Here is a 21,477-nt window from a genome sequence, read left to right as displayed (position 1 = left end):
GAACGCAACCGAGATCACATTTAGTGAGAAAGACGCGGATGTTCTGGGAGGGGGAATTAGCGCCAGTGTTCTGCGAATAAATTGCTGCATTTGTAAAATTTGACGAACAAGTGTTCAAAAGCGCTATATGGGGGCGTGGTTTCAGTTAAATGGGCCTGCCATATACATGATATGTATGAGGTGATTTAATCACAAACAAGTGAAATTCTTATTCCAAGCTGTTCGGAAGAAGCAACTTCGTTGGAAATTGGGTTGCAATTCTTCAAGGTCGCACAAGTTTGCTGTCTTTTTAACTAGCATCTAAAACTCATTAGATTCTCAAATTTGCACTCCCTCTCCCCCTCTCCCCCCTTCTATTAGAAAGCTAGCTCAGCGCTGATTTCATGTCTTTGCAACAGCGCACGAAGACAACGCCTACGCACGCTTTCTGAAATGGCATTAATCGCATTCTTTAGCCACTCGCAGTAGGGTGACCCGCGTAGACGCGTAACGACTCCCGGTGTCAGGATTGGGGGCTCAATCCCATCGCTCGTAATCAGTTGTCAAGATTGCAGTCGGGCATGAATTAGAAAGTAGCTGGCCCATGCCGTCGTCCAACTTACAAACGCTGAGGACGTTGTTGAAAGGAAGGACTGCTTCTCATCGAGAACGAGTAATATGGGTTTATTTACAGTATCTACATAAGGACGTTGCAGTTCATCAGTCTAGCATGACCGCGAGAGAAAAGTGCACTGAGCAGCCGCACAACAGCGGTTTATAAACACTCGGTCCTCCCTCGATCCCAAGGCGAGGGAAAAGTTCGACCAGTCATCGTAAACGAGTCGCCTCTCTGCGCGAGGGATTACACGCAGACATTTCCGCACAGGTTCACAGTCCTCAACCGACGTCAGACGGACTTCGTAGAACTCGGGGCTTACGTCAGGAAAGATGCCTTTTATTCCCCGAGCTGACCCCCGGTGCGCGGCCACCGGTTGCCCATTGTCTTGCGTCTTGAACGGCGCGTGGGAAGGGGCCTCGAACTACGTTCCCTCGGGGACTCCCCCGCTCGCGGCAGACCACGTATGCGGTGTCGTGTTCCGGCACAAAGCCTGCTTCGTCGAACTCATCTCGACTCATGCGACGGAGAGTCGAGGACGCGCGTATTGTCCTCCGGACACAGTCGACTTAGTGACGTCGTGTCTAGAGGGTTGCGGCGGCCTTCCGGGAAAAGTTTGACGCCGCTGTCGCAACTGGCTGGCAAAACTCGCACCTCAGCAGGCCGTTCTTAACACCGGCTAAACCTGCGGTATCCACGAGCATCGGTTCAACGGCCGTTGGACAAAACGTAACTCCGGTTTTTCAAAAGTGGAGCAATTGTGGCGTCGTTTCCAGTTTCGAAATCCTTGCCTCGCGTGATCTCTCTTCTGTGCGCTCTTACCGGCGCATATCGTGCTTATTCTCGGGTGCATGGAGCGAATCGCGCTCTCGTCGAGCGTCTTCGGCCGTTGTACTCCAACGCCTGATAGGACTGTCAGTAAAGAGGCACGCGCAAAAGAGCATTTCGTTTTTCGAGAGCTAGCTTCAGCTCTAGGTTAACTACGAACTGAGATTTTCAGTGCGCGCGAAACGCGTTAAATTCTGTAGTTGCGACCTCTGAATCGATATGAAGTAATCTTGTTGCACTTCAGAGAGAAGGCTAAATTTCACCTACCGCTAAGTAACATAATTCTGAATTTTCGACTTTTGGAAAGATGCCTCGAATTTGTAAACTTCAAGGAAAATAATAGAAGCGGGAAGTTTACAACTCCCTAACTATACTCAAAGATAGCATATATTGCAGTTTATCAAATTGTGCCTGTAGAGTGCCTGACGCGAACAAACATGGTACAACGCCTACGTAGTTTATACGTAATTTATGGGAAAATAATGTTCAGAAACTAACAACGTACTTCGCGTGTAAACAGTAAATCGATTTTGTCCTCTGTATGCGCTATTACTCACTCAATTCTCGCTATTGTGATATCTATTCTTATCATGGAGTAACAAAGTTGAAAACTAGATGCTCCAGATGTTGAAATTAACTGACTTTCACCAAATTTTGTGAAAAGAAGTCTAAATAAGGGCACCCGTGCTAGACGACTTTAGCTTCCTCTTTTAAAGGAATGAACCTCACCAAAATTGGTTCGGTGTATCGCCCATGACTGGTCCGCTTCGCCGAATCCCGTTAGGTGCTTCCGAAATGCTACGCCAGAACTTAGCACCGCTAAATCTATCAGTATGCTCAGCATATACTCATAGAATGTGACGATTGCGGTGCCTCGACAGCGACGCGCGCGTGTGTATTGCGGGCAACCTTGGACACTCTCATTTATCGAAGTGACGTTTTCATACCTCGCATCTCTTAACATTGTGGGGACACCGGGATGCGTATACGCTCAACACTGCTCGAGTCGGATACCTTCAAATTGGGTAGAGTCATCCTGTAACGCTTTAAAGAAACGCACGACCGATGGTGGGACCGCACATCGGTGTTCCAGCACAGCGGCCCGGTGCTCCAGCCACAGTAGGCCGCGATCGCACGCATGTTTCACTCGTGCCAAAGTCGCTCTTTGAAACGTCTCACACGCGCGTCACGTGACAGTTTTCTTGCTCCTCCTCTCGTGACAGCTGGCGCTTCGCCGACGCTATGTTAGACTGCACTGCCTTCGGGATCGGCCCATATTCCTTGTCAGGTGAACGTGGTACTTCCAAAGTGTTCAAGTCCGCCTATCATACGTTATCGCATTCATAAAGTTTCTCGGCACGGGCACCTACGGTACATTTTCCTTCGCGTAGCGTCTCGGTGTCAGGGACTTTCTTGGCGTCGTGACTTAATTGGCAGGACGTCACAATGCAGCGCCTCTGTTCTCTCGCAGGGCGGCTTTCCTGATGGTGTCCGTGGTGTCGGTAGCCATCATAGTGGCGGGCCTTATTTTCGGCTTCATCCTGGGCGTATCCAACTACCGCTCCTACGTGAGGCCTACGCAGCGGAACACCGCGTGCAACATGGGAGGCATCGTGCTCATCTCGTGAGTGAAGTCGCGGCACATTGTGGCAGGATGTCACAGGGCAGCGATTCAGTCGACCAGCTGGACCCTAAGCAGTACTGATATTTCTTTATTGATACAAGTAATGCAAAACTTCGGTACAATTAGTGTGTGAAAATGATGTAAGTTAATAGTTCAGAATCCCAGATAGGAACACTAACGAGTCATGCAAGAAAAACAAAAAATTGAAAATAAGTGTATCAGACATGCGCGTTTCTAAATATAATGAGCCGTGTTGCGTGAGAAAAATTACGAATGCTTTATTAACGCCCTTCCGTGTCCCCGTTGTTTATGTTATTACATTTTTGTGTGTAAGAAATGTAGATTTCTTCCTTCTCTGTGGTTTTCAAACTGCATGCATCGACCCACAACTGCCTACGTTATTTGTTTAGGATAATATATACGCATGCAATGCTCCTTCTTAGCTCTCGTGAGCTGTTTCAGAGTAAAAGTTGACATTGTAAGCAACGTCGGCGGGATCATGGCGAACTCAATATAATCTAACTTAACCCACACCCTAATAAAATACGGCGCGAATCTACACGAAATCAGCGTCAGTGCAATATCATCCAGGCCTTTAGCCGTCACGTATATATGAGACTGAAATATTACTTTATGTTAATGGTTGCGTATCATTATTAAGCATAGAATGCTTATTAGTCCATAAGCATTCCAAGCTTCCATTTACTTGAGCATGCACCGAGAGGTGGTCTCCGAGTAAACAAACGAAACTCGTGGAACTGCCTGCAGCAACGCAGGTCTCATGTGGGCCACGTGTGCCTTCATCCCGCTGCTACTGACCTTCTGCTTCCCCTTGGCGGCTCTGCTTGAGGCGTACGTCTGCCAGCCGTACGACGAACGAGACGGATCCAGCATGGACGGGGTCAGTCTTGCCTTTGACGTATGCTTAGGGCGGGGAAGCTTGTCCAACGGCAAATTAAGCGCGCAGAGAGCGAGAGAAAAAAAAAAGCGCTTCCGTTTCCCGCTGCACATTAAGGTTTTCCTTTCTTTTTTCCTGCCTGTTGTAAGAAGGTGTCAATCTGGCTTCAATTTCAGGTAACCATCTCCACTCTAGAATTTGGTTTATTGAAAAGTTGTGCTGAAACTTTTGACGAAATTTTCCTTGTAATCGAATAGCTCGAACTAACGAGCAAGCGAGGGTAAACGAAGATTGAGAGCGCGATGGAGCGGGCAAGGGAGCGAGCGACAGAGACAGAGAGAGAGAAAGAGAGAGATATTTCTTGTTTTTTTTTTTTTGCTGAGTCCGATCACTGAACAATCACGAAAACAGCCGAAAGAGTAAAAGAAAGCTATTCGCTTTAAACATTTCTTTGTCTAACACCACTTCGAAACAGGTGAGATGGTGTATACACGCGCGTGCAAGTTCTAGATGGGTTCGCATTGCGTAATCGGGCTGCTTGGTAGTCGCCTTTATCGCGCACCTGAGTTGATACGATACCAGTACTTGAACCGTGCTGGTCTCAAAGTTATAAACTTATTATGTTGAGCTCAATCTCGCTGCACATCTAATATTCGTAAAACGTCTCTCACCTAGCACGAACGCACGGGGTAGGACGGATGTGGGAAATGTCCATGTTATCCGAAGCTGCTACGGAGGTTTTGTAATTATTCTGGCGCAACCATGGATGCGCAATCATAAATGTCTAGATCCGAACAAAAAAAAAGAAAGAACGATTGCTGCTGCTGCAAAAAAAGAAAGTAAAAAACGCAGGAGGTTTTCACGGTAGGCGGTGGCTTTTGGGGGCTGGTCTCGTGCCTTCGCAATGCAAGGAAGGTGCCACAATGCAAATAACGTTGCTTCAAGCGATTAATCTCTTTGTAGAGTTAGCAAGCATTAAGTCGAATGTCGCCGGATCTCTCTCGCTTTCTTTATGAGAGACTTCACGTAGGCATCACACGTACCCAACATATTTAGTTTGACTACATCTTTGAAACGTTCTATTGCGATGCGTTTTTATGGACGCTCCAAGTAAATTTCAGCCACCGCCATCGCCGTTCGTAATGTCGTGATGTTTCACATAAAGTCCAACGGCGATAACTGTGAAGATGTGCGCGCGCTAGAAGGGGGGCGGGGGAGGCAGCTTAATGCGCATCTCCTCTTCTCCTCCAGCTACGGCCGCTGAGCGCGGCCGTGCCCCTCCTGTCTTGGAGGCACTCTTGACGCATGTACACGTTGCCACATACTCAGTGACTCAAGTTTGTTCGGTGGTTGGTTTCTAACCCTGTTGCCTCAACACAGCAGCTTGATAGGCTACCCGTTCTACCATGGGCTACCCAGTGACCAAGGTAGGCGGGAAAACATGGATAACACTCGTAGATGAAACATACAATCGTAGATAGATGCACAGCCCTCGGAAAGTGCGCGAAGTACCTTTAGGACACACCCTTACGGAGCCCCTCGGTCGCGAGTACAATCCCGGCCGCGGAGGTCGCGTTCTGGTGGGGGCGGGATGCAAACACAGTCGCGTACTTAGACCTAGTGCATGTTAAAGAACACCAGGCGCTCAAAATCAATCGACAGTCCCTCACTACGGCGTGCCTCACAATCAGATCGTCGTTTCGGCACGTGAAATTCCAGAATCCAGTTTTCAATTTTCAACTAGGTCAATTATACACGTTACTGTAGTAACATGTATAATGTCGCGGCGATCCCGTGGTGACGGGTCCATTGCTTGCCTCAGCTGCCACCGTGTTGAGAACGGATGTGCGTTGCGTCCGCTGCGTCTAGGCTAACCCCTATTTCGGCAGGTATCGCAGACGGTGACTCGGTGAACGCCACGAAACTTCGGCCACAGCTTTAGAGGACATGTAAGCTCTCTCGGAGCTCGTTACGCCTTGTCCAAATGGCGCGAGCAACTATATATATACGGTATAGTTGTACCAAAAGCAGCGCTGGAAATGTATTCCAATCTGTCCGCCTATCGATTACAGCCGGAACAGTGTGTTTTGCTCTTCGTTCTTTATCTGGCAAACATTTTGAGGCAGCGTCTTGTGACGTTTCTGACTCGGTAAAGTTCCTCAGTGCGGCCACTGCCAGATTGACTATTTCAGTCGCTCGCGCGCACAGTGCTCATGGGTGCGCTTAGTTGTGATATATTCGTTCTTACTGGCCTGAAACGTAAATGTTTTTTACGTTATAATAGTTTTTAGCAAGGACGCGTTGTCGCTAGTCACTCGCTTACTTCGTGGACCGTCATGAAACGTTCAGCCTCGAACATTCATGGACTGTCGGTGTAGTGGCCGTCACCGCCGTGCTTCGGCGCATTAGTTAAAGTGTGCGCCCATTCACTTGTTCTTGATACATTGGCGACGGCATGGGCGTAAGATTGCGTGTGAGTTGGCGTAGATGCGTATAGATCGCGGGCGAGAAACTTGCTATGTCGAGAAGCGGCGCTACTCTCGTTGTCACTGTGTAACGAGTGGTACTCACTCTTGTCGATATTCCGGGTTTGGAATCCTTTCCTTGGAAGTTAGCGATACAACGCCGGTGGATGAGTAAATTCATTAATTTTCGAAGGAAACCATGCATCGCGAAGGGCTGATATCACAAGCAGTCCTTATGTAGCAGCGATTCCGGAACTCGGTCACACAGATTCGTTGTATATTTCTTCTTATGCCAGTCACAATTTTTATTTATTTATTTATTTATTTATTTATTTATTTATTTATTTATTTATTTATTTATTTACTTATTTATTTATTTATTTATTTATTTATTTATTTATTTATTTATTTATTTATTTATTTATTTATTTATTTATTTATTTATTTATTTATTTATTTATTTATTTATTATAACCTCAAGGTACAGTTGCGCATTGTAAATGGGAGGCGGCAAAGGTAGATGCGGAGGCAAAATAAACATACCTGATCTAGATACAAAATGCAAAAACAAAAACTCAACGAAAACATCAATATCAAACACGTCGAAGTCAATAGTTAATAAAAGAAAAAAAAGAGAAGGAGAGAGAGTAGGTAAAAAGGAGAAAAAGAAAAAAAGAAAAAGAAGAATTAGATCGGTAGTGTTAGATAGCTTATACATTGAAAACAACATGGCGAACATTGCATGAAAAATGATAACAATGGTAAACAAACACGGCAACCGTAAAATAGATACATGGCATAACTGAAAAATAAATAAATAAAAAACAACACATGGCCTAACATAAGACAAGAAAACATATACCATATAAAAATAAAATACGAGGCATAACTTAAAACATAAATATGGCATAGGAGCAGTTATTATGCAGAAAAATCTGTTAATCTTATACAATGAGACTTTGAAATGTTTTTCTAAAGTTATCAGTGTCAGTTATGCTTGTAAGTGGTGTGGGTAGGTTATTCCAATCTTTACTCGTTTGTCGAAGAAATGAATATGAAAAGCCGACGGTGTTGCTGCTCGAAATGTTTACTTTTTGGCGGTGGTTAATGCGAGGTGAAATGTATGATGGCGGTTGAATATATACAGAGCGTAAATATGAGTTATGATACTAGATTTTATGGAAAAGGCATAGGCGAGATAGTTTTGTGTGGGCTGATAGTAGCGGAAGGTGTGGGAGAGCTTTCATGTTAGTGACACTCGCAATTATCTGGTAATTGTTTAGGATGAAATGGGCTGAGTGATATTGTATTGCCTCTGGGGACTATATGAAGGTGTCATGTCCAGGATCCCATAATGATGATGTGTACTCAAGCTGTGGACGAATGTAAGTTGTGGGCAATAATAGGTTTAGTGATGATGGTGCTAGGAAAAATTTCCGGAGAAAGTATCCCGGAGTACGAATGGCCTTAGAGGTTACGTGGTCAATGTGAGTTTTCCAGGATAGGTTGCCGGCAATGTGAACGCATAAATATCGGTACGACGTTACACGTTCTAGTGAGATATTATTAAGGGTGCATGTGGGGCATATCACATTATTAAGGGCGACCCTCATAGTCTTACACTTTCTAATGTTTAATTCCGTGTGCCACGCACGACACCACTCATTAATATTATCGAGATCCTCCTTAATTGCTAGAATATCTGAGGACTTAGTTATTTTACGATATAAAACAGTCATCCGCAAACAGACAAATGTTCGATGAAACGTGGGTGGGCAAGTCGTTAAAATATGTATTGGGAATAATAAAGGACCGAGCATGGCACACAGCTGGAGCTAAAGGCGAGCTAGCGTCATTAGAGGTTACAAATTGAACACGTGATTTGAGAAAGGCGAGAATCCAAATAATTACGGCAGGGTCTATGTAAGATGTTTAATTTACGAAGAAGCAATGCATGGTTTACTTTGTCAAATGCTCTGGAAAAGTCCAGAAATATGCACCCTTAAAAAACCAGTATCTAAATTGTCATGCATAGGCAATAAGTGAAGAGGGTGAGTTGAGTGTCACAGGAGAAATATTTACGAAATGCATGCTGCACAACTGCGAAGAAATTGTCATTTTCAAGAAAATTAACTAGATGCGTGCATATTATATGTTGATACCAGTTGAATCGGAAACGATGGGATCCGTTAAGGTGTAGTTAGTAGATTTATCTCAGCCGTCGTATCAGGGATCTTAGGTGATGAGAATGACTGAACGAAACTACTGTTAAGCACAGTAGAACACAATAGAGCAGATACTGGGTACCCAGAACTTGTCAGCGATGATATTCTAGCTTTATTGGCATTTTCCCGTATAATTTCCCAAAAGCGCTTTGAATTAGTATTTATTTATTTATTTATACTGTAAGCCATGACAGGCTCTTACAGGAGTGGGAACAAAAAATAACAAAAAGTACAGATTGCTAACAAGACAAAAAAAGAATGTTCCGAAAATAAGAAATGAAAGAAAAGAAAATGCTAAAACAGTACAGTATAACAGGAAAGTGTACACATTAGACACTGATTTTGGAATAAGAACTGCAAGCGGTATACACAGTAAAAGCATACACTAAAATAAACTGCGATCAGCATACACATGAAAAACATACATTCCTTGAGCAGCGCTTTTTTGTTCTACAACGTTGCAACTTGCTGATGAAAAAATTTTTCAATCTTGACAGAAAATGTTATGACAGATTCTGAGGACACAATGTCACGTGGCAGTTTATTCCATAATTCTATGACTGACGGAAAGAAGGAATACTTGAATGTATTGCAGCGGGAGATAAATGGCCTGAAACTCTTATCGTGGTTTGTTATGGCTGAGGGCTGGCATGGTGGTTTTAGGAACTCGTGTTTGCATGCTTATATTAATGCAGCCATGATAAAGAAGGTACAGAAACATTAAGGCAGCAACGCGTCGGCGAATCGCCAAGGTTTGAATGTTTGCACTGTTGCGTAGTGCGGTTATGCTGACGTCACGTGAATACTGCGAATACACAAACTGGGGAGCTTTATTTTGAATTCCTTCCAGTTGATTAAGAAGGTAGATTTAGTGCGGATTCCAGATAATACTGCCGTATTCAAGGGTTGGCCTTACAAGGTAACTTGCTAGCCTAACTTTGGAAGGTGCCAGTGCAAGTTTCCTGCGAATGTATTCCAGCTGTCTATATGCTTTTGTGCACGTCTGTTCAATGTGAACGTCCCATTTTAATGTGTTTGTGATGGTAACACGCAAGTATTTAACTGTGTCGGCTTCTGTTACATGTAATCCCATTAGGTGGTACGCAACCTTTAAGGGTACCTTTTTTTCGAATTATATACATGGATGACGTTTTTGCTACTTTTTCCATTCCCCACACTTTACACCATCTGGCAATGTTAGATAAGGAGGAATTAAGTCGTATCTAGTCGTTAATAGTTCATACTGTGGTGTAGATTACGCAGTCATCAGCATATAGTTTTACTCATATCAGGTTCAACATGAGAATGAATGTCGTTAACAAATATTAGGAAAAGAATTGGGTCCAGCACAGACCCTTGTGGAACACCGGAGTAGACATCTAACTCTTCAGATTCAGTGTAATTTATTTTAACGTACTGACTGCGGTTTGAGAGATAGGCGGTTATCCAGTGTATACTATGTTAGTGTCAATCCCGATATTCTTAAGCCTGTGAATTATTTTGGATGGGGCACCCTGTCAAATGCTTTGAAAAAGTCTCTGAATATTGCGTCAGCTTGAAGTCTCGGGTTAAAAACTGTAGCAAAGTCATGCGTTATATCGAGGAGTTGAGTTACGGTAGAAAGACCTTTACGAAATCCGTGTTTTTTGGGGTAAAGTATATTGTTATCTTCTAAGTAGGTGGTAATTGCTTTGCTAATAATATGCTCCATCATTTTACAACAAGAATTAGTGAGTGAAATCGGCCTGTAAGTGTTTACCAGTCACCTATTACCTCCTTTGAGAATCGGAAGGACCTTGGCACCGATCCAGTCCATCGGCAGGGTGGCTGTTTGACGCGATGCTATGAAAATTGCATGCAAGAAAGGAGTTATGCATTTTTTTTATTTATTTAAAATACCCCTAAAGGCTCTCGAAGGAGGGTTACATAGGGGGGGCTACAAGAAAAAAAACACAAGTGTACATTCAGGTACACCATACATAAAAAGAAAACTATTTACAAGAGATTTTTACCGCTCAACAAGGCAGTGTAGTTATCATATTGAACCAAGAAACAACGTACATAAAAACATCAGGAGCAAGCAACAACTCACAAAGCATCAAAAATATCAGGGAAACACACTTAATAAGAAAGCACAACATTTTTAACAGCACGTTACAGTAGAGCAAATTATTTCCTTAAATTTGCCTATGTCAATTTTCATGGCTATGTATGAGAATAAATCGTTCCAATCGATGATAGTGTGTGGTACGAAGGATTGACCGACACAAAATACGTTTCACTTTGTTAGGGTGATCGCGACGAGGAAAGATAACCGGCGGTGACTGAAAAAAATCATCACGAAGTGAGGAGTGGTGGAAAATTTTATGGAATAGTGATAAGCGAGAGTGTTTTCGACGAAGACTCAAGGATTGTAAATCGGCACGTTTCTTTAACGATGTAACGCTGGTGAATGTGGAATAATCTGAAAGAATAAATCGAGAAGCACGGTTCTGCAGCCCGGGCTTCAAGGTTAGAGGCTAGATATACCTGAAGGGGATCCCAAATTGCCGCAGCATATTCAATTTTCGGGCGAATGATTGTGATAGATGCCTGTTTTCGCACGAGTGGTGGCGCTTGCTCGAGGGTTCGTTTAAGTATTCCAAGAGTACGGTTAGCAGCTGCCAGGGTAAAATTGATATGGTGATGCCACGTTAGGTCAGACTGGAAATGAAGACCAAGATATTTGTAGGAAGTGGAACACTCAATCCTTCTGTTAGTAACGAAGTAAGCGTTTTCAATTCGAGACTTTCGCCCGTTAAATGTCAATAACTTGGTTTTAGAGATATTAAGCGACATTAGCCATTTGGATCACCATAAGGTAATTGCATCCATGTCAGACTGCAAGCATTGGCGATCGATATCGGAGGAAATTGTGCGGTAAATTACGACATCATCGGCAAAGAGACGAACCCTGGACGTTACGCAAGAAGGAAGATCGTTAATATAGATTAAGAAAAGTAAAGAGCCTAGCACGCTGCCCCGGGGGACACCGGAACCAACGTGGGCAAAAGAATAATTGTTGTTGTTAGCGGAAGTAAACTGGAGCCTGGAGGAAAGAAAAGCTTTAACCCATGCGAGGACGTTAGGGTAAATGTTTAGGCATGCAAGTTTGAGAAGTAGTCTGTGGTGCGGAACGCTATCAAAAGCTTTGGAGAGATCAAGGAAAACTGCTTCTACTTGTAAACCAGTGTCAACGGATGAGTGTAGGTCATGAACAAACCCTGCAAGTTGTGTTTCATAAGAGTAGCCCTTGCGGAAACCGTGCTGATACTGGTATATTATGTTGTGGCTTTCTAAGTATTTGGCAATTTTGGAGTGAATGACGTGTTCCATGACCTTGCATATGGTACTTGTTAGCGAAATAGGTCTGTAGTTGCATGGTGAAGAACCGTCGCCTGACTTGAAAAAAAGGTGCTACCTTGGCTATTCGCCAATCATCGGGGGTAGTGCCTGTCGCGAGGGACTTTGAAACAATTAGGGCCGTCAGAGTAATACAGATGCCGTGGCGTGTATATTTCAGTGTAGCGTTATTGATACCATTGGGATCACATGCAGAAGAAATTTTCAGTTTACTTAAAATGGAAAATATGCCCGCTTCGGTTACATCAATTTCTGGCATGTCGATGTCACATACTCAGATATGTCAGATAGATTTGTTCTGCATAACGCCGCAGGAAAGCATTTGAAAGATTGTCAGGACCTGAATATTTTTTTAACGTCAATCTGTGACAATATATTAAGTATTCTTTCTTGAGTTATGACTACTTCAGACATTGATAACGGAGGATCCGTCACTGTTTCACTTTCTGTAAGCGCAGGGGTACGTGTAAAAACGGACTGAAAGTATCTGTTGAATGTGTTGCCGACAGTGCGGTCTTCATAATTCCATTTACATCGATCTGAGTCACATGGTTCTCGGGCTTGGATAGGTAGCGCCAAAACTTTTGTGGATGCTCTGTCATAAAATTTATTAGTGTTGTTGAAAAGAAAACATCTCTTGCCGTCCGTAAGGCAGTTATTAGCTCACCAGAAAGTCGGCGAATATCTTCAGGATTACGATTTTTCTTCCGCATCCTTTGTAGTTTTCTTTTTAGGTGGATCACACTACGCGTAATCCATGGGTTTCTGCGTTTCGTACGTTTCAGTCACGTGGGAACGAACGTTCCCTCACAGTGTGTTATTATGTCTTTTAGTCATAGATAATTCACTGTACCATAATTTTCAATGGAAAAGGTTTCCAACGCTACTTCAAGGTAGTCGATGATGCTGACATCGTCAGCTCTATTGTAGTTTTTAACAGCTACACGTGATTCAGGAACTGTTTCGCTAAGGCCGATAGTAACTGTTAGCGCAGCAGCAGTTTATGATCTGATATGCCCTCTTCGAGTGTGATGTCGGCTGTTAGATGATTAGAGACAAATTCAAGTATTGAAAATGTTTCCCTGGAATGTTTGCCCCTTTGACAAGCTGAGATAACGAAAAACTAAACGCTATGTTCAAAAGCAGTTCAGAACTACTAACATCTCTGCTACCGGCTGTCAACGTTCTCCAATCAATAGTGACCAGATTGAAATCACCAGTAAGAATGAGCTTAGTACTGCCTTCAACCTGCCACAAAGGAAGCCGTGAATTTTCATTATGTAGCCGTCGTACGCGTTTGGTTTCCTATAAATATCGCCTATCAGCACGGGTGAATCATGGACATATACAGTGCGCCACACGCTTTCATGATCGGCAATACCTTGCTCTTTGCGTAAAGATAAGCCCTGCCGTGCTGCTACTCCACCCTCGCGACTGTCGCGGTCGGAGCGAGGAAAGAAATAAGCGGGAGGAACATATATTTCTGAATCATGAATAGCAGCCTGCAGCCATGTTTCCGTTGTGACGACAATGTCAGGAGAGTAAATTAGCAAGATATCTTCTCATTTTTCAGCTTTATTAACAATGCTCCTTGCATTAAAACATACTAAAGAAAGTGAATTTACAACTCCTGCTCGTCATGCGTTGCCAGCACTGGACTTCCCGGCATCGTCGCGACGTACGCTGTGCAAAGGTAGCCTGCATTTCTGTACGTCATTCCATGTATACAGTTGGTCGTTCACTTTAAGCTTATCAAAAAGAAGTGTTGCCTTATCACCAGCGTCACGTACTGCTTTGGAGGACTGCCACAGTGTCCTGCGTATGTCACGTACTGAGGTCGAGAAGTCTTCTGATATAGATATCGAGCCATATTTTAAGCTTCTTGCAGTTGTGAAGAACAGTCATTTTTTTCTGTGAAATTGCAAAACCTTATAATTACAAGCCTTGTTCTCTTCTTCTTCTTTTCCAAATACGGTGTACACGCTCGACTGATCTCGTTTCTACACCGAGTTTGTCTTTGAATACACCGTTAACTACCGCTTGTTCTAGATATCTACTACTTTGATCACTTTTTTCTTCCAAACCGTAAATAATAATGTCATTCTTACGGCTTCTGTTTTCCATGTCATCTATTTTTTTGCTCAGGCTCTGGATATCTTTGCCCATTGCGGGGACCTGCGGTTCGCACTGCTCCAACTTTTCATGATATTGTTTAGCGATGCAAGAGTGAATTCAATTTTTGTCAATCTAGATTGAACGCCTTGGAATGCTTCTTCTAAAGTTCGCTGCGAGGTTTGAATTTCCGTAACCACCTTTAAGATCTCATTGATCGTGTTTGGGCCTGGATTTTCCTCGCTGTCGCCACTAAGCAACAACAGTGAACGGACAATGCGGAAGCACTTGCAAACACAACACTAAATACACTCAGGGCTTGGTACCGCCACGAAACAAATAGCATCACTTTTGTGACACTTAGAAAATGGACATTTCTTTCTAACCTGTACAAGAAGAACGTGATTTTTCATGGCGTCCTTGAGGGTGCCACCAAGCCCACTGAAGAGGGACTGCGCTTGCTGCGGCCTTTTGTGCGCTTCGTCCGATGTCGCTGCTTGGCCGAAGGGACGGCGCAGGGGCGGCGTTGTGATCGTGCTGGATGCTTGACCCACGGGCGGCAAGATTATCGTTGTCGGCCGTGTGGATAGCCCAGTGGGGTGCTGCTCATGATAATGCAGGATAGCCAGCGTTCCGGAATCATGATGCCGAACAATCGAAGACTGGTCGCAGTTTCGAGTGGTCCCTGTCAGTCCGAGCAGCGTCTGTACAAGAAGAAAGTGGTTTTTCATGGCGTCCTTGACTGTGCCACCAAGCCCACTGAATGAAATAAATATGGATAAAAATTTTTTTAAACATTTGGAAGCGTGCAATAGGAGCACACGAGCCTTGGATAGGAGCACACGGGTGCTCCTATGCAAATACATATAAAAGGAGAATTCTTTTTTCTCGGCAACCACTGCACGAAATTTGGCGAGGTCCGGCCCATTTAAAAGAAAAACTTAAAATCTAGTGTCTGTGTGATTCTGAATTTTTTATTTAGGACGTGAATTTTTTTGTTGAAAATTAGCAAAAATCGAAAGTTTTCAGAAAACGGAACTATCAGGTTTACAACTCTGTCACTAAGCAATGAAAGATGATATCACAATTTTGTGAAATGTATCTAGTAGTACATTTAAAGCGGACAAAATTGATATGTTACACATGAATCTAAAACAAATGTTGCAATATGGAAATACAGCTTTTGCGGAACCCTTGTACACGACTCAAAAAGGGTTCCGCAAAAGCTGTATTTCCATATTGCAACATTTTTTTTTAGATTCTTGTGTAACATATCAATTTTGTCCGCTTTAAATGTACTACTAGATACATTCCACAAAATTGTGATATCATCTTTCATTGCTTTTCTGCGGAACCCTTGTACACGACTCAAAAATGGCGCTCTTTGGCCATTTCTGGCCCTTGCGCCAAGAAACAATATCCATCATAAACGACTCAAAAAATTCACGCAAGATATAAAATATCATATCAAATTTGTCCGCTTTGAATCATCCAATGGATGCCGTTTACATAACCCCGATATCTGTTCTTGATGCAGAGCTATTAATTTATAAAGTCCGTGCTTCTATCTTTTTCAAACTTCCGAATTTTTTAAAATCTTTTTAAGAAACTTCAGGCCGTAAATCGAAATTGCGCTTCCAACAGTCACTAGAATTTAACTTTCTCTCTCAAATAGAGCAAATTTAATTAAAATCGGTCCAGGGGTTATCTCACAAAACCATTTTTGCCTTTTACATGTATTTGAATAGGTCGCGTCGGAGTTTGGCACCAGCTAAAGCTTTCTCTTAAGGAATTAAAATCTGGCTGACCTTAGGGCCCTAGGATATGATTATCGTAGCACTTTTATATGCTAGCCAATGTGTCACTTTAGCAGAATGTTCCGCTGTACGGAATAAACGTTTTTTTCTTATTCGATAATCGATTAAGATATGTACCATGGTGCTTTATTGTTAGCGTAGACGGTTCTAAGCGGGACGAGTTTGGTTATTTGCTGACTGATCTTATTTTTTGAAAATTGACCAGTTAGTTTATACGGAGCGTTGCAGATGGTGGTGGGAAAGTGTCTAGAAATTTGCAGAGTTCTCTGTTGATGGCCTGATAATTAGCATTTCTATATTCTCGGAACTTTTTCTGCTGTCGGGGTGTTTTTTCTTGCGTTGTAGTAAGTGTAAGATGCATGATATCGTGATCGCTCAGTCAGGGAATGTGCGTCACCGCAGAGAAGTTATCGGGCGATGATATTAGAATGAGGTCCAGGAGTGATGATGTGTTTTGTGTTACATGTGTTGGAAGTGTTACAATCTGCGATAAGCCGAAGTCAGAGCAAATGGAAATGGACCGATTGGCCTCGGCCGACGAAGGATTAGAAGAGGGATCGTCATGTGACCAGACAATGTTAGGAAAACTAAAATCGCGTAAGGATATAATTTCAGTTCCAGATAAACGCATGATAATCGGATTTAAACAATCATATAAGTCATCGTAAAAGGATGAGTCGCTTGATCGATGGGGATCGATAGCACACACCTAGAATTATATTCTTAAACTAATAGTTAGGCAACACCAAATTAGCTCTAAATTAGTATTCATGGGCACAGAAAAACAATTAATGGATTATTTATTAGCAAGCAGAACGCCACCACCAATTCTACCTGTTCGGTCACTTCGGTAAACAACATAATCGTTCTCGCACTCAAACAGTTCGGGGTTTGTTATTTTGCTGTTTAGCCACATTCCTGTGAGTACAATAATGTCAGAATTACAGTCGTTAATAATGTCACACAATTCGTCTTTCTTAGAAAAGAAACACCGAATGTTCGTAAAAAGAACTGAACGCCCGCAATCTGTTGAGGCGCCTCCTCTCGGATGTCAGTGACGTGCGGCCAGAACGAAGCGTTGTACCACGTGCATGCTCTTTTCTGCGTGCTTTATAAACACAGCTTCGTCATATCGGTAGCATTTCCCATCGAAGGTTAGTTTTTTATACCGGAGCTTGAAAAACGTGGTTTTCGATTTGCCATAATTCGCTCATTTTGTTTTCCCTTACCTTACGCGTTGCTTGACAGAAATCTTCGCTCATTGCTGTGTCTGTGTTTTTTTTTTTTGCAAACCTCGCTTTGGGGAGACGAGCTCACGTTGCAGCCAACTATGCAGCACGCGTCTTCCCTCTACCGTTCCACATTAGACGGCATGAATCGAGCACAGTGCGTTGGCGAGCGCCTAATCGCATTTCCCACCGCTGATCGCACAGTAGCAGTGTAGTATCGCATTCGGGCGCTTTCGCTGAGGCAACGCCCGGCGCGCCGCCGATAGCGCCATCTCGTTCCTCTATAGCAAACTGCTCCACTAAAAGCGCCTATACTGACTTCTGTACATTTGACAAAATCTGCGCTACTGTGAGTAAACCTTAATCTTTTATTTTCAGGCCGCACGACACCTGTTCAATATTCCGAAGGGGAAAATGTTCCGGCAGTTCACCCCAAGCAACATACTTGGGTAAGTGAACGAACGAAGAGGTCAAGGCGTCGTTCATTCTTCAGCTTGTGACACGCGTGCACCTGATGTATGCTTTAGATTTCGCACGAGCATTTCCTCCCTTATGAGCTTTACAGCATTACGTGTCTCCTCTGCACAGTTGCTGAGCACAAGCTGGATTGTCAAGTTAATCCGACATCAGCTATTTGTGCATACGCTAAGAGCGCGGGGGAGGGGGGCGGGTATACTTAATGGAGTAAAGTGGCTTTGGCTGAGTGGTGTTCGGGCAGCAATCACCGGACTCTAGAATCGGACATTACAGATATCGGTTGTCGCTGGCATGCTGAAATCCACCCATATAGCACCACTTCAGATGCGTTTTGGACTATTGTACTCGTTTCCGATCGTCTTTATAGTTTGTTTTCGACAACCATCGGATCGCTTTTGATGTGCTGAGATTGGTATTTGATGTCCCAGCAACCTTCAGACGCCCATGTGCTTTATCTTAAACATATTCAACCGGTATGCTATATCTTTGACACGGCTGACATATACGTGATCAGAAAAAAAATGAATAGGGTTGAAAGGAACCAAACATATAATCGGCTCGTTTAAACGTTACCATAGCGGTTAATAACATTCGCCGTCATGCACTGCATGTGATGCAGCATGCCCGAACCTCATGCTCTGTATTGATACATAATACAGTCGACTCTCGTTAATTAGATCGTTGCAGGACCGCAAGATTTGGTCGAATTATCCGAAAGGCTGCATAACCAACGGCAGCAAAATGAACCAGTACAAACATGTTTTATTGCTTGAAGCAGTCTGTAATGACTTTTTTTGTTTCTTGCTCTTGAAGTGCGACTAAATCAGCGTGAGAGGAAGAGCGCTGACATGGCTTAAACACTGGCTCAGCGCGACACAATACAAAACAAGCGGCAACGGATTCCTTCACGAGACGTAGGAGCGTCGGCCGCTGAAGTCTAAAAATAAATTTACATGGAACAGCTTCACGCCTGGGGAAGCAGTATTGCCTGCCGCGTTTCTTGTTTTCAGTCTTATAGAAATTGCTCAGGTGCCTGAGGGGGCGCCAGCGCGGGTTGGTGGGATCGAATCACCTACGTTACGTCACTAACGCTCTAGCTTAAGTGACGTTACTATCTATAATCAGATTGTACGCGCGCGCCGAACCAACGCCTCCTAGATATCAGGCCTGCGCACTTTGCCTTATGACGCCATGCTACTTGGGCCGAAATTTCCATTGCCAAGCCCAGCGTCGAAAGCGGAGGCGTCAAAATCACTGCGTCTTAGAAGCGTTCCCGCTAGATTTTGTGGAACTCGGACAAAGTAGCGCGGCGCCATGGATCGACGTGCACCGGCCTTGGGCTATCCAAAAAAGCGTTGCCCAAGTAGAATCGGCGGTTCTGGAACTTATTACGACGCATCAATAAACAGCGGACACACTTAGTTGGCGTCATTAAAGTTAACGATCACAAGCACCGCTGCCAGTATCGCCACTAGTGAAATCATGTCTGCTTAGCGGCGATGGCATAGCGTTGCTGAGCTCGAGGGTTCGATCCCGACCGCGGCATTTCGACGGGGCGAAAGGCCCGCCCGTGCACCGTGCATTGGGTGCACGTTAAAGAACCCCACGTGCTCGAAATTATTCCGGAGTCCTCCACTACGGCGTGCCCCATAGTCATATGATATTTTGGCTCGTAATAACCCATAATTTATTTTTTAAGTAAATAACTCAAGACTAGCATCAATTTCCAGAAGTCTACCCGGAAATTTGCTAGAAATGCATTGTCATTCAAATTAAGATCGCCTTGAACTACTAGATTGGCGCTTTTGGGAAACTGTTCACTGGAATACCGATTTATTTCGCAGCGAATTTTAAGCATGCAAACCTAGAAAGTGGGGATAGTCTTAAGGTTCTTTTTAAGCAGACGTGACTTCACTATTCCTCAGCTTAAATTTGGAACTTCAACACGGCCTGGACGAACCGTTGTGTCACGGTTCTCAAGTGAGTAATTAGAGTGTTTGTTAATCAGTTACTATTTTAATTATTTGTATAAGCATTGCGATTTGTCGTGAAAGTAATGTCCGCCTCTTCGCGTAATATACCTGGACAAACCAAATTGCTTAAGAAGACCTTCAGGATTAGAAACACCATACGCGCATGTGCGAAAGAAGTAATATCAACCAGAGACGTCACGCCGATTTAGTGCAGGGACTTGTTGTTCAAGATGAATGCACGCGCTTGCCATTTACACATGCCCACATGGCTTTTCCAGCAGAAGAAGGCATATGACACACCGCTGGATTACCAGCTGGACGTTTGTGTTCGTTTTGGCACTTGCAGCAGCTGCCAGACAGAATGGTTCTTGCGTTGTGCTGCTGAACGCGAGGTAGGTCGCGGGTTCGATGTAGCTCTCTGCGGCCGCATTCCAGTGGGGACGTGAAAACGCCCATTGCACCGTGCATTGTGCGCACAATAAAGAACCCCAGGTGGTCAAAATTAATACGAGATACTCCACTGCGGCGTCCCTTATAACCAGTTCCGGATTTAACACGTAAAACTTCAGAATTTGATTATTAAAAGAAAAATTCACTACCGTTCATTTATTCTTTTTTTTTTGTCACCCCGCTGTTCCGTTTCTTAGGTTGACAGGCTGGTTTTGCTCAGGTGATCTTTTTTTTTTCAGTTAGTGGAATTAATATATTGTTACGGGGTTGCGGGATCATTATCAAGACGGATTTACGCAGCGGGCGCTCCTTGGCTGCATCTACTATGCCAGCACAAGGCGAGGATGCTTCGGGCCCGTCGGCACCCACGCCCACCGTCACTCTAGCACAACCCCGCGACGCAGGAACCTTATCTGGCACCGACGACACTGATGTTGAAGACTGGCTTCAACTATATGAGCGGGTGACCTCCAGCAACCACTGGGATCAGACCATCATGCTCGCTAACTTGATATTTTACCTCGCGGGCATGGCACGCGTATGGTTTCAGACCCACGAGGAGGAACTTACCAGCTGGGACATTTGTAAACAGAAGCTGAATGATTTGTTTGGCAAGCCTATTGGACGTCAGCGCGCCGCCCAAAAGGACCTCGCTTCGCGTGTCCAGTCGTGCACTCAATCCTACCGACGTACATCCAGGACGGGCTCGCTCTGTGCCACAAAGTGGATCCGAAGATGTCCGAACCTGATAAAGTCGCACACGTCATTAAGGGCAAAGCAGATGATGCCTTCTACCTCCTTGTTTTCAAGAACTCTTCCACTGCGCAAGCCATTATTACCGAATGCCAGCGGTTTGAAGAAGCCAAGAGCCGCCGCATTGCCCACCCATTACCCGCACCTCCACCAAAATTGTTACGGGGTTAAAAACAGTCAGACGTATATTTACAGGATATTTACAATAATCGTAGCGGCTGACAAGATGGTAGACAGCGCGCGAAGTTCAGAGCGTTGTCTTCTTCCGACCAAGCTGACAACATCTTCCTCGTCAGCGTGTCACAATATCATTGGTATTTATACGTTTGGCTGCTCCTGGTCGTGGCTTCTTCTAAAATTATGCAAGACAGCTAGTGTTGATTTTTTTTTTCTACTACCTTGATGTGAAATTTCACGGTGCTGTGACGATGACATTGATGAAAAGCGACATTCTGCTAACACGAAAAGAAAACTGCGGATCCCACGCTCTGTGGGAATCGATGTAAGCGAAGCTTTGTATGCTGTTTGCTTTGATTGGCGATAATCAGCGGTGGTGTTGATGGCCACTGTGTAATTTCTTCACCGTTAAGTCAACACGAGAGGGGTGAGTTGATGATAAACGGTACCTT

General features: G+C 44.0%; 2 protein-coding genes across 11 annotated transcripts in view; both read left to right on the top strand.

Moving 5' to 3' along the window:
- Positions 1–21,477, top strand: part of LOC139059410 (uncharacterized) — a 356,283-nt gene that overhangs the window by 43,771 nt on the left and 291,035 nt on the right. The gene's annotated exons all lie outside the window — the stretch shown is intronic.
- LOC135902466 (prominin-1-like) overlaps positions 1–21,477 on the top strand; it is a 91,744-nt gene that overhangs the window by 42,918 nt on the left and 27,349 nt on the right. For all 10 annotated transcript variants that reach the window (XM_070537799.1, XM_065432558.1, XM_065432559.1 and 7 more), the window contains 3 exons: positions 2,895–3,047; positions 3,816–3,948; positions 17,574–17,644. In XM_070537799.1, coding sequence (XP_070393900.1) covers positions 2,895–3,047; positions 3,816–3,948; positions 17,574–17,644 — 357 coding nt within the window. The remainder of the gene's footprint in view (positions 1–2,894; positions 3,048–3,815; positions 3,949–17,573; positions 17,645–21,477) is intronic.

This window comes from Dermacentor albipictus, chromosome 4 (genome assembly GCF_038994185.2).
Source record: "Dermacentor albipictus isolate Rhodes 1998 colony chromosome 4, USDA_Dalb.pri_finalv2, whole genome shotgun sequence".
NCBI lineage: Eukaryota > Metazoa > Arthropoda > Arachnida > Ixodida > Ixodidae > Dermacentor > Dermacentor albipictus.
Note: the sequence above shows the minus strand (reverse complement) of the source record. Positions and strands in the feature narration are given on the sequence as shown.